At 44.4% G+C, this 12890-nt stretch overlaps 1 protein-coding gene across 2 annotated transcripts in view; it reads left to right on the top strand.

Annotated features, from left to right (window-relative positions):
- LOC146204665 (hypoxia-inducible factor 1-alpha inhibitor-like) overlaps window positions 1-10003 on the top strand; it is a 39653-nt gene extending 29650 nt beyond the window's left edge. For both annotated transcript variants that reach the window (XM_084589370.1, XM_084589371.1), the window contains exons 6-7: window positions 4505-4612; window positions 9727-10003. In XM_084589370.1, the coding sequence (XP_084445496.1) occupies window positions 4505-4612; window positions 9727-9771 (153 nt within the window). In that variant the 3' untranslated portion in view covers window positions 9772-10003. The remainder of the gene's footprint in view (window positions 1-4504; window positions 4613-9726) is intronic.
- Window positions 10004-12890: the final 2887 nt, after the last annotated feature.

Here is a 12890-nt window from a genome sequence, read left to right as displayed (position 1 = left end):
ATTGTGTGTTTGCTCTGTGAGATGCAGAAGTCCACTGCAACACCTTTTTTCCTGCTGCTGGATGTCTTGCCAATTAATTCTGTCTTGTCTTTTAAAGAAAGAAACTTTCACTTCCGAGTCACAGTCACCATGCTAGCGTCATGTGCAGCACATGAGCACAAGTGAAAAAAGACTAGTGATATAATATTTTCCTCTCCACTCATAATCCCTGTTCATTAGGTCAGTTGGCTTTGCATTGCAGTTCTATTAGAACAACGAAGGAGTGATTGCACTGTAGTTTTTATCACACACATGACCTGGACTTAACTTTGACATCGTAGCTATTGCTTGGTAGTTGAAACCGAAATCAAAACAGGCAAGAAAGAAATTCAATTATAGAGTTAGCAGTTGTTGGCAAATTGCATATGGTTACACGGATGTAACAATGTCTTGTGCATTGCTACAAAAGTAAAATGCGCGACCAAAAATAAAGTGCCTGTATTAGCAAGGCAGTCACCAACAGTATGTGCATTCATCCTACCCGTGCCCTGCCTTATTCTGCCGTAGTGTTTTCTTATTTTTCCAACTGGTGCGCCCTAGATCCAGCAACCCTCATATCTTCGCAATGCCAGTGAGTTTTTGTTCAGGATGAAACACTAATATATTCAGTTCAGTCGTTCAGTCGTGTCCGACTCTTCGTGACCCTATGGACCATATCATGCCACGCTTTTGGTCTCTCATTATCTTCCTAACATCACATAACTTCATCTGCAGCACCTCGAGCTGAGCTTTAACTTTAGAATTTGACCCTCCAATGAGCAGTCAGGGTTTATGGTTGACAATATCGACTGATTTGATCTTCTGGCCGTCCAAGGAACTCTCAAGAGTCTCCGCCAGCACCACAATTCAAACGCCTCAATTCTTCGGCGGTCAGCCTTCTTCACAGTCCAACTCTCGCATCCATACATCACAACTGGAAAGACCATAGCACGAGTACGGATCTTGGTTAGCAGTGTAATGTCTCTGCTCTTTACTAGGCGGTCAAGGCTAGCCATGGCTCTCTTTCCCAGAAGCAAGCGTCTCCTAATTTTATGGCTGCAGTCTCCTTCCAGGGTAATCTTGGAGCCCGAGAAGATAAAATCTGTCACAGCTTCCACTTCTTGTCCCTTGATGCTCCAGGACTTGATAGGGCAAGACGCCATGATCTTTGTCTTTTTAATGTTCAGTTTAAGCCAAAACTTCTCACTCTCTTCTTGTACGTGCATCAGAAGTCTCTTGAGTTCCACTTCACTTTCTGCCACTAAAGTGGTATCATCTGCATACCTAAGGTTGTTGATACGTTTCTCAGCAATCTTCACTCCAGCTGAAGACTCGTCCAGACCGGCCTTCCTCATGACACACTCAGCATATAGGTTAAATAGGCAGGGCGACAGTATGCAGCCTTGTCTCACTCCTTTCTCAATTGGAAACCAATCAGTAAGACCATGACCAGTTCTGACTGTGACCTCTTGCCCTTCATACAGGTTCCTCAAGAGACAGATGAGGTGAATTGGAACTCCCATCTCTTGGAGAGCTTGCCACAATCTGCTGTGATCTATGCAGTCAAACGCTTTTGCATAATTAATAAAGCAGAAGTAGATGGGTTTCTGGAACTCTTTTGCTTTTTCCATGATCCAGCGAAGGTTGGCAATCTGGTCTCTAGTTCCTCTGCCCTTGCGAAACCCAGCTTGCACGTTTGGAAGCTTCCAAACCACATACTGCTGCAGCCTACCTTGGAGGATTTTCAACATCACCTTGCTAGCATGCAAAATAAGCGCGATCATGCGGTAGTTGGAAACTATCTTTGGCACCGCCTTTCTTTGGAATGGGGATGTACCGTAAAAACCCGCGTATAATACGAGGTTTTTTTCCAACTTTCAGCGTTCCAAATTTCCGCCTCGTATTATTTGCGGATCCCAACCAAAATGTCAAAGTTTTGCGAGAAGTTTTGGTTTCGTTGTTGCCATGTGGCTACAGCTTGGCTTTGTTATCGATGCGCGGCTACGGCTTGGCTTCGCGGCTACGGCTTGGCGACGTGGCCGCACCCCGCAGTGGCCACGACGTCGAGGTGTCGTCTCTTCGTTGTTGAGTCGTCGAGTGCGCACATCAACAGCGCATGTGCTCTCGTGCAAACCACGCTTCGCGAAAAAGTGCATGTTTTTTCCTTTAAGTGAACGAGCAAGATGCCAGGGTCTCGGAAACAGTACTTGGCTGCTTTCAAGAGGAAGGTAATTTTAGTTGCTGAAAACATCGGCAACAGTGCGGCCGGGAGGCAATTTGGCATCACCGAGGGAAGCATTCGCGGATGGCGACGACAGAAAGAAGCCCTTTTCGCGTGCAGGCGAATGCGAAGAATGATGATGATGATGGATTTTAATGGCGCAAGGGCGACTCAGGCCGCTTTCGTGGGCCAAAGACTGGCGCATTCCCGGAAATTGAACTCGCTCTGACGGAGTTCATACGAGAACAGCGAGCAGCGCATCTAGCTGTGAGCGTAGAGCTTATGCAGGCAAAAGCTAGGGAGCTTGCAAGGGAAAAGGGAATTCCGAGCTCCGCCTTCAAAGCAAGCAAGCACTGGATACGTCGCTACATGTGCCGTGCTGGATTCTCGATACGCCGGCGAACCTCTATTTCACAAAAGCTGCCCGAATCCTTCGAAGAGCTGCTTGTGGCTTCTCAGCGCCACGTGATTTCTTTGCGAAAGACTAAGAACTTTCAGCTGGGGCAAAAAGGCAATGCTGACAAGACGCCAGTTTACCTGGACATGCCATCGCCCCTCACCGTCCATGAGAAGGGCTCTAAACAAGTTTGTATCCAGTCTGCTGGAAACGAGAAGACGCAGGTTACAGTCATGCTATCGTGCACGGCAGACAGCCGCAAGCTCCCGCCCTATGTCATCTTCAAGCGCAAGACAATGCCGAAAGGTGAGGAGCTGCCGAAAAATGTCATCGTGAGATGCCATGAAAAAGGTTGGATGAACGAGGATCTTGTCCTCGACTGGGTGAAGTCAGTGTGGTGCAAACGGCCCGGTGCACTGTTGTCCTTTCCATCCATCCTCGTGCTGGACGCGTTTCGTTGCCATTTAGCCGACTCAGTGAAGAGGCTGCTACGCGACTGCCGCACTGAACTTGTTGTGATTCCGGCTGAGATGACCTCACAACTGCAGCCTCTCGACGTTTGTGTCAACAAACCCTTCAAGGGCGCAGTCAAGCGATGCTACGCGGAATGGATGCGGTCAGGTGAGCCTGCAGTGACGCCGGCCGGGTGGCTGAAGCGAGCATCGCCAGCCACGCTGTGCAAATGGATTGTGGACGTGTGGGCAAGCATCCCAGAGGAGCTTGTGCGCCGTTCGTTTAAGAAGTGTGGCATCTCAAACGCCCTCGATGGCACAGAAGATGAGTACCTGTGGGATGATTTGTCTGACAAAGAAATTTCCGAGGAAAGCGCTGCTGAAGATGAAAGTGATTGAAGTGTGAGGTCCGATTTCAATAAATGTTGTTTTTTCTCTCTCGTATTATATGCGGTAAAAACTTTTTTTTTTTCCATTTCGCGTCTCCAAAATTTCACCTCGTATTATATTCGGGTTCGTATTATACGCGGGTTTTTACGGTAAACTGACCTCCTCCAGTCCTGTGGCCGCTGCAGGGTTGTCCAAATTTGCTACCTTTTAGCTAATGCTGGTTTTCCTATGCAAGTCTTGGTATGCCACTTCGTGGAGTTCACATTCTGTAAACTTTTGCAGTAAACAGGATATTTTCATCATCCTCTTTCTTTTTTTTTCTACATTGGTCCACTTTTTGTTTTATTCATTCTGTTTCTAGCTTCCAAAGTAACTTGAAGGGAGCCAGAACTTCTAGCCATTCATAAAGTTTTGTTCTAATAAATTGCAGTCTTAGTGTTCCTTTTCTTGCTTTTAATGGCATGCATATTGCTATTTGTACCATTAACCTTTTGTTTTATATGCTAAGGTGGTTAGTTATCTGAGCAGTTGCTGAGACTGAAAATAGGCTGCTTTGGTTTGCTCCAGGCTTTTTTTTTTTTCTGCTAATATTGCAGCATACCCATCCTTTGTGCTATAGATTGATTGCTAAGCAGTGAATATTTATTTTCTTAAGCTTCAAACATTTATAATTATGTAAACATTGCCACTGAGTATCATTGAATGAGTGGAGTTTTTCTTCATGGAGTTACTCATGTTTGTACAAGCAGCAGCAGAGTATCTGCTTTGCTGTTAACCTGAAAAGAGTGAACTTAACACAAACAGGCTAGGAGGTCGCTCATGTTACCAATGCTTCTAATTCATGCCGATTTCCTTTTCATTGTTCTCTTTACTTCCATTTCCACTTCATTTGTTTTTATGCAACTGTCTGAAAACTACACCAGCAGAAAAAAAAAAATTGTCATTCTTGAGTTTGCCAGAAGCTAATTAAATATCACCTAAGTTCCTGTCCTGAAATCTGCCTCATTATTTTATGCATTTTTATAGACTGCACCAGCGGACAAGGTCATTTATCCCCTGGTTGGCCACCAAAAGATGGCCATCATGCGGAATATTGAAAAAATGCTCGTTGAAGCCCTAAAGGATGTAAATGAGGTTAGTACCTGATTGACTTAGAATTATTCTGTGCATGAAATGTCTGGTAATTCCAATGGTACACATTTCCTTAATATAGTCGTGAAACTATTTATGGCACGATATACTATATATGACACTGCTGCTGGGCAGGCTGAGGTAAGGATACAAGCAAACTCACTTTAAACAATATTCAAGCGCCAAGGAAATGTAATCTATAATAATTACTATGCGTAGCTGGGTTCAAAAAAAAAAGTGACTAATTACAGAGCATTTACTGACAGGAAAGTGGCTTGAAAGGATACTTGCAAGACCATGTACAAATTCTGTAAGTCTCAACATGTCATAGCCATTCCCCCATTTACAAAAGAACTTGGTCATTACATTAGTGAGACCTTCATGAATCTTCCTGTCACTGGCACCCCGAAATGAAGCCTGCTTTTCAGACGCAGTTCTTGACGGGAGATCCGATAGGCTTGCAGGGCCAAGGTAACGGTGATGGCAGGCAAAAAAGAGAAAACCATGCTAGCAGAGGGCATGCGCCTAACAAACTGGTGGGCAGTACATATGGCCCAAATGGTTTTTGCAATGACGCATTTGCACTGGCATGCTCCGCGAGCAGTGCACTATATTGGGAATGTTAATAATGAACTGCTCCACCAAAGGAGACTTCCTACCTCTTTCTCCTCTGCTTTTACATAGGGTGGTAGAAGGTAAATCGAAAAGCTTGTTTTTTCTTCTCCCCTGTGCCACCGAGGCATGTAATATCCCTGTCACACGTGCAGTTTCGATGCCTATTGAGGCGACAGAGATCGATCTCGATGGGAATCGGCCACTGCCACACGGCGGTTTTCAATGACCATTTAACTCTACTGACAATGACTCATTGAGGTACGCGAATGGCCATTGGAATGCCAAGAAACATTGAGAGCAGCCCTGCACGCACCATAAGGTGAAAAACAAGAAAGAAACTTCAAAGTAACAACATATTTTCTGGATTGAATTATTTATGCTACGTTAACCAGACTGTCAGCTAGTTTTTTTGGAAATCAAAATGATCGCTCTGTAGAATTGCCGTGTTCAGACGTAAACAAACTGACGCTGTTCTAGGTTGTCTATAGATGTTCTGTGGCAGTGCGGCATACTGCAGCGTTTCGCTCATGTTCACCTTTGAGCGCGCTTTGCGACAACTGAGACCAAACAGGCCTAACATGTGCTTCTATGTGCTCCGTTCTTATATTCGATATATTATTCTAAATGGTATTGGTATAAGTTGGCTTGACTGGTATAATAGCACACTTACTTGCATAATGAACCCACCTCCACTTTTGTCGGTGACAGTTTACTTTTCTTTTTAAAGTGGCAGCATTTCTCAGTGTTCCTTACTGTAATGCTTTTGTCGCAGTTCGCAGCATTAACGTTGGTAGTGTGTCAAGATTCTGCATGCCGATAACATTGTGGCATGTGAAAAGTGGTGCAGTAGTTCCAAGTGATGCTGCTGTTAGCATGCAGTGCCGATTCAGTTAGTGCTGGTAGAGCCACGGCGCTGGCCTGTGATGGCTGCCGAGATGAATATGAAAGTGCAGGCCTACAACATAGCAGCCGGCAGTGTGCGTGGCAGTGTATTGTTTGATATAACTCTACCGCTATGGCCCATTTCGATACTTCTGTAGACCTGCTGTTCGTGGAAAGCAGTGACGACTGCAGTGATGGGGATATTGACTGCGACAATGATTATACGAGTGTACATTGCCTCACAAGCGTCAGTGTATTCTGTAGGAAGCAAGTTTGATGCCACAGAGTTGTCTAGCTCTGCATGCTTGTGTAGCTAGGGTTATTCACTTCCTTCACTTAATCAGAGGCAAAGTCAGATGCCGACTGATTTTTTGGACCGTCTAGGAGTCGAAAAAGCATCTGGAAAACCAGGTAGTCTGAAAAAACAAATTCACTCAAAAGACATCACTTTATTTACCAAGTGGTTTTAAAAACTGGTTAGTTCGTTACTGCGGGAAATCCGCGCGATGGCCGGAGCGGCACAATGTTCAAAGAAACACCGGAGACCGGCAAACCAGTTTGGCCGAAGCCTCACTGCTTCCACGTGACTCCACAGCAGCGCTTTTTTTTCTTCTGCATGAAAAAAGAAAGTGGCCTTGGTGGCTGTCTCCGCGAGAATGGTGGAAGTCGTCTGCTGTGCGCATCGATTCCAGAAAAAAAAAAAAATAAGCCGCCACTGTCGCACAAGCTCCAGCAACCATATGGAGTTGGAATACAACACTCTCATGGAAGTTGTGTTAAGGGGGGCACCTGGTGCATTGCAAAATGAAGTAAAACCAGCTTATATTGTTATTGGCACTAGACAGACACATATTTTCTTTTTTCCCTACATGCTCGTGCATCGCCGTCTGCTAGCAGACTGTGCCGCCGCGATTACTGTAGCATCTGTCCGCCGGCATCTGACAGAGCTGCGCCCCACGGAGGACAAGCCAGTCAGTGCGAGCGTTGGTTGTATCACGTGTCTATATATCACTGCTTGCATGTAGCTGCTAGCATGGCCAGACTCTAGCAGTGGTGGCACGTGCGCGGCTGCTTGAGTCCAGCCGTGCTGTGAACAAGAGAGCCAGTTGTACGCATTGCCACGCGCCTGCAAGAGGAGTCACGGTGTCAGTGCCTGCTATTGAGAGTATAATGGGTATGCAGGATGCATGCAACGCGGGTTCGAGGTTACAGAAAAACAAAATGGAAGTTGTGTTGTGGCAATTTTTAATGTGTTTTGACCAGCAATTTGAGAGAAAAAGTTCGGAAAATCGAACGAGAAAATTTTAAAACGGGGTCAGTGTTATGGACCTTATAGAGCGTGGGACGATGCCATTGGCAGAGTTCGAATAATTAGGCAGGTCTGAAAAATCTGTCCTTCCTCTGGAGTGAGTGCTCGATGAACGAGAAGTCATGCAGAACGAGCCCTGCATCTTGACAAAACAAGAATAGGAAGACAAAGGGTGCTTGGGGCACAGCAAAAACTAGGAACCCCTTGTACTGGTGCAGCCAAACCAGAGAGATCTCTAGCTCTGTCCCACATCCATGTTTGGCGCGACTGGTCGCTTTGTTTGTTAGCAGCACTGCCACACACACCTTCCTCAAGCTTTCCATGCCTACGATACGGCAGAGTCCTTGTGCCAACTTCAGAAACGAGTGTTAAAATTTGTTGTTTCCTTAATAACTGTAATAGCCCCTGAGATAGAGGAATGTCAAAAATGAATGGATTGCTGATCTGTACCAAGTGATAACAGTGGTACAAGCAAGTTTCTGCTCGCAGCCGCATCAAAGCTGCTGCCAGTGCGGCACTGGCCCCTCCGGTGTTCTTGTTTGCGAGCTCCGGCTCTAGGTGTCACCAAAATTAACCATATCTTTCTTTTACTACGAGACAGTAGGACTGACAGTAAGGCAGTTTCATAAGTTGACCATGTTCTGTAGCGTTGATCACTTTCATAGCACTGTACATTGTGGCTTCAATGCAAAGCAGTCTGTGCATAACGACAAGCAGTGAGTACCACATGGCCTGAGTGCCATCATCTGCTGCCCGCAAGCTGGCATCGCTATGGTAAGCTCGCAGCGTCTGATGCTGTGAGCGTTGCATGGTTGCATACTTCTATGAGATGGATAGGGCCAAACCTTTTTGGCATTCGCTTAACAACATGTCATCTAAATGATGCTGTGAAGAGAGTTCAAAGCTGCAGTATGCTTTTGCTGCACTGCAAGGCAGTGTGCAGTGTATGCGTTTTTGGAGCAGAGCGGCTTGTCCCCTTTTCGTACTCGGGTGCAGGTGTGCACTTTCCAGCGACTACAGCTAAGGTTGCCAAACTCGATTCCTGATGAGCGCACTTTGACCTGCCACATGCAGTTACACTAAGAGCAGTTAACGCTATCTGTGCACAAAATATGCAGCAGACGATGCAGTGTGTGGGTGAGTCAGTTCATGGCATCAGCGACTGCGTCAATTTGCCAGGCAAGCAAGCTGTTTGTGACAGACTAACCTTTTCACTTTAAAGGCATCTGCTGCACTGGCCAAGCTTGAAACTTTTTAAGGCTTTGTAGCTTGACGCGTCAGGAATAAGATGCAATGCGCAGTTTATTTGTTCCATTACCTGTGGGGCCAGAGGGCATTGCAGAGAGGAGTGGGGTACATTCGAAGGAAGTCAAAAACAAAACAGCAGCAAAACACATAACTTAATATAAGTACGGTTCACAGGGGAAAAAGAAAAGGCGAAGAGGTTACATCAGTGGAATGATAAAGTCAGTAATAAATGGAATAGATTACAAGTAACGAAAAAGCCATACAAAGATACAAAGCATAATCATAACTTTTGCAAACAAAGAAACAAGACAACAAAAAAATGACACTCAATGCAGTTTATATACCAAATTTGAAGTCATGGGCCCTTTAAGAAACCTGTGTCAATTCTTCACAGTCAGATATGAGCCAGTGCTTTTACTAGCGTTCGACTACTGTATCACTTTTAGGCTTTCGCCACTCGTATAACTTTCTGGCTTACCTAAACTTTGTTCTCAATAAAAATAACATGTTTGTTATCTCAGAACACAAAGCTGATTATCTAATTATACTTAGTGCTTCTCATTAGTCTCTTGAAATTATTACTAGTCAAGTTGTGAAGGTTATTATTCTTACTTGTGTCACTGCATTCCACTTAGTTATTTATTCATACTTACTAGTTTACTACAACATCCTTCAAGGGCAGCCAGATACTTTTTTCATAGCAATAGCCAATATCATGGACGTTTTCAGGGTAAACTGTGTTGCTGTTGTCTGTTTTAACAAGATTAATGCAAGCATTCGCCTGCTGGCCAAAGGGTGTTATGGTCTTGAGCCATAAGGTACATGTGCTTTCAGTGCTTTTCAAACTGTGGCATGTGCTTATGCAATCCAGGTGACTGTGGGAGTTAATGCAGTTATTGGGAAGAGGGCAGGCATAGTACAAATAGCCTTGCCCTAGAGAAAGGCAAATGTGTAGGAGTTTCTTTTATGTGTGCATATAGCACAGACAGGTGCACAATTTAGTTGCATTATAAATCTGTGGGATGTGTTCGCACTAGACCGCAGCCTTCCTTCTTCATTGCAGGTTGGACCACTACTAAGAACTATGGTGCTTGGAAGGTACCTGTGAAGTTTCCATCCAGCAGAATATTTTTTTTTCTTCTGCAAACACAAGTTTTATGCTTATTTCTTGCTTTCCATCAGAGCATTCTTGTCTAACAGGGCATGTCTGTTGCAGTGCAGACATCGGTAGGAGTTGATGTAATTTATTGACTCTACAGTGTGTTGCTGCTTTATGGTTACATTTCTTGTTGTGTTGTTTTTCTATAGGTTAAGGTCAATAAATGTTATACAATTTTTAATGTGTTGCATTGACTGACTTCAGTGCTTTCTTGGAAGTGGTGTGAATCCTTGTAGAAAAAGCAAACAGGTACCTCGGGACATTAGCTGAAATTAGAAAGAAAGCAGAAAGATACCAATATGGCATCAATTAATAGGCTTTCGTTTCGCTTCAGTTTTCCCTTACTGTCGCAAGCTGTCTGTATTTGTTCATGTCTCTCTACATCGTTATCCATTGCCAATCACAGTTATCCATTGCCAATGAGGTAGCATTAGCAGTGGAAAACAGTGCAAAATCACAACGGTTAGTCAGTTGCTGCATCTCATCTTCCCCTTATTTGTTTGCTGTGGTTTTGCACAGTTTTTACACTCCAGGTGAACAACCAACAACTGGCTAAAAGTATTTTATTACATCTTTTAGCGGAATTCATTCATACTAATAATTGAAGTTCTTGGTTCAAATCTCCTGCTGTTGCATGTAATTTGCTGCATGCTCATCAGATGGCACTTCTATGTGCCTTTTTTTTTTCCCACTAATTTGGCTGTGCATTTGAATTTGGGCTTGTGTATACGAGAGCCCATGTGCTTTTGATTTTTGACCGACTTCCGAATGGATGGACGTTGGTAAAGATGACTGCATGTAAAGCACAGCAATAGTGTACTAGAACTAGGAAATGTGCAGTCTTTGCCGTGGTGCAATGGGGCAAGGTGTTTTCCTGGAGCAAGGAAAAGCACAGAGGGCGCTTGCAGTCAGAGGAGCACTACCGTTTCACTTGTGGCACAGAGAAAACACCACAGTGTCTGTACTTCATTTCGTGGTTTGTTTTCTGCTGTGTCATATTGTTTTGCACTAGTGCCCTGGTGCAATGTGAGCTGAACAGAAAAGCAGAGATGATGCAACAAGAGCATTGGTAGCATGCAAAAGTGGTTACTGCTTGCGAAAATAAGCGTGATCTGTGCTGGTACTCTGCTGGTAGTCCATTGATGTGAAGTCCTTGTGCTCACTTGAACTATTAGCAAATTATATATTAACTTAAAATACCCTGGCCGCTTTGCCCACGGCACGTTGGCAGAAGGATTGACAGCTTTGGAAAGAACAAAGTCATTGCTACAGCACATTTGACCGCTGGACACTCAGCACCACTGTGTTATGTTTGGCACAAAGGATGACTTAGCATAAGTTTGGTATTCACGAATTTCAAAGTCATGATCGCTTTGTAAGGTATGCAAGACGCCGGTTCTTTTAAGTAAATAGTATCTATGAATTGCAGTCGTGTTGTAAAATACTTGGAACAACGTTTTCTTAAACGAGAGGACAGCACTTTCCATTCGAATTCACTTTTTTCATTGTACATAGTACACTTTTGTCCTTGCCAATACTGCCACATCGCAAACATTAGTTTTACTATCAAAATGGTTATGATATTTCTGTTTTGAATGTGATGCTGATAATGAATATATTGCAAGCATCTGCACTAGCCTGAACATTTTTTTTGGCAGAGCAACAGTGTTTTTCAGCCAGCAAAATTAGTTTCCACAGTTTCGCTTATTAACCGTTCACTGCTGTTGTATACAATACACTCTCAAGAGCTGATGCCAGGGTAGCTAATTGCCTGAAGCAGCTAGCTATGTTGTAGTGGGTACCATCCTCATCAACGCCTGTTCAGGTCTTTAGTGTAACCTTACTCTGTCTGTGTAGAACCTCACTTATACATTTTTCACGATACCATAAAAAAACAAAATTGGAAAAGGACAGTAGTGGGCAACTGATCATAAGTTTATTAAAGTCCTAGCGCTTCAAAAAAATTGTAAAGCGTTGTCTGCTGCATTTTCTTACACCCGGTATGCACAACTCACTTCTCCAGGGCTTGCAGTGCCGTATGGCTCTCGCGATCGTCGCAGACATATCAACTGAGAAGATCTAAGGCTGCTACAGCTAACGTAAAGGTTGGTTCCGACTGTGGCTCATCCATTTCTCTTTCATCATCTGTGTCCGCATTAGCAACCCTGGCCACGATCTGGTCAAAAATGTCTTTCAGCCAGCAGAATTTATTTCCACAATTTCACTCATTAACCATTCGCCTGTGATCACATGAACCTCGGAGGTGGCAATGACTTTTTCCACAGAAACGTAATCGGTGTACAGGTCCCGTTCGCGCCAGCCGCTTCCATGGCCATGTTGAGGTCTTCATCGTCCTCCATGGATCATTCCTCTACGGTTTCAGATTCTGCTGTGCAGTCTGTGTCGCCGTATTATGTTGCAAGTTTTTAACTGTTGTGGCAGTGACAGCCCTCCGTGCTGTGGCCAAATAGTGCATGGCATCTAGGATGGTAACTCCAGTTGTCTGCTGCACGCAGTTCACAGTGGCCAGGGACCACTTCACAATGCATTTTCTGTAGAAGTGCTTCACATTCTTGATAATGTCAGCATCCAACGGTTGAAGGTAGCTTGTTGTATCAGCTGGAAGGTACATCACTTTGATGTTCCGCAGCAATGTGATATCCATAGGATGTGCATCTGAAAATGACTTTTCTCCTCTCGCAGCCCATCTTTGAGGTCATGTACGACAGAAACTCGCCAAAAATTGTGCACATCCACATCTTAGTGTTATTTTTGTAGTGGTACCGAATATTTTCAGTTGTGAAACTTTCTAAATACCCATGGCTTCATCATCTCGGAGCTATCCGATTTGCAGCACAGTAGCATTGTGAGATGTTCCTTGCTGCATTTCCCGCTGTGGCAAGCCTCGCCTTTAAGGCTCAGCATCTTTGATAGCTGTGCTTCAAAAAAGAGGCCTGCTTCATTGGCACTAGAAATGCCCCTAGGCTCATGCCATTTATAATGCACGCCATAGACTCTTTCCAGTTGCCTACAGTAGCCGTGTCCACACTTGAGGCCTCCCCATTAAT

The sequence above is a fragment of the Amblyomma maculatum genome, chromosome 1 (assembly GCF_055883805.1).
Source record: "Amblyomma maculatum isolate TAMU_Amacu chromosome 1, ASM5588380v1, whole genome shotgun sequence".
Taxonomy (NCBI): domain Eukaryota; kingdom Metazoa; phylum Arthropoda; class Arachnida; order Ixodida; family Ixodidae; genus Amblyomma; species Amblyomma maculatum.
The sequence above is the reverse complement of the archived record's forward strand: the minus strand, read 5'-3'. Positions and strand labels throughout refer to the sequence as shown.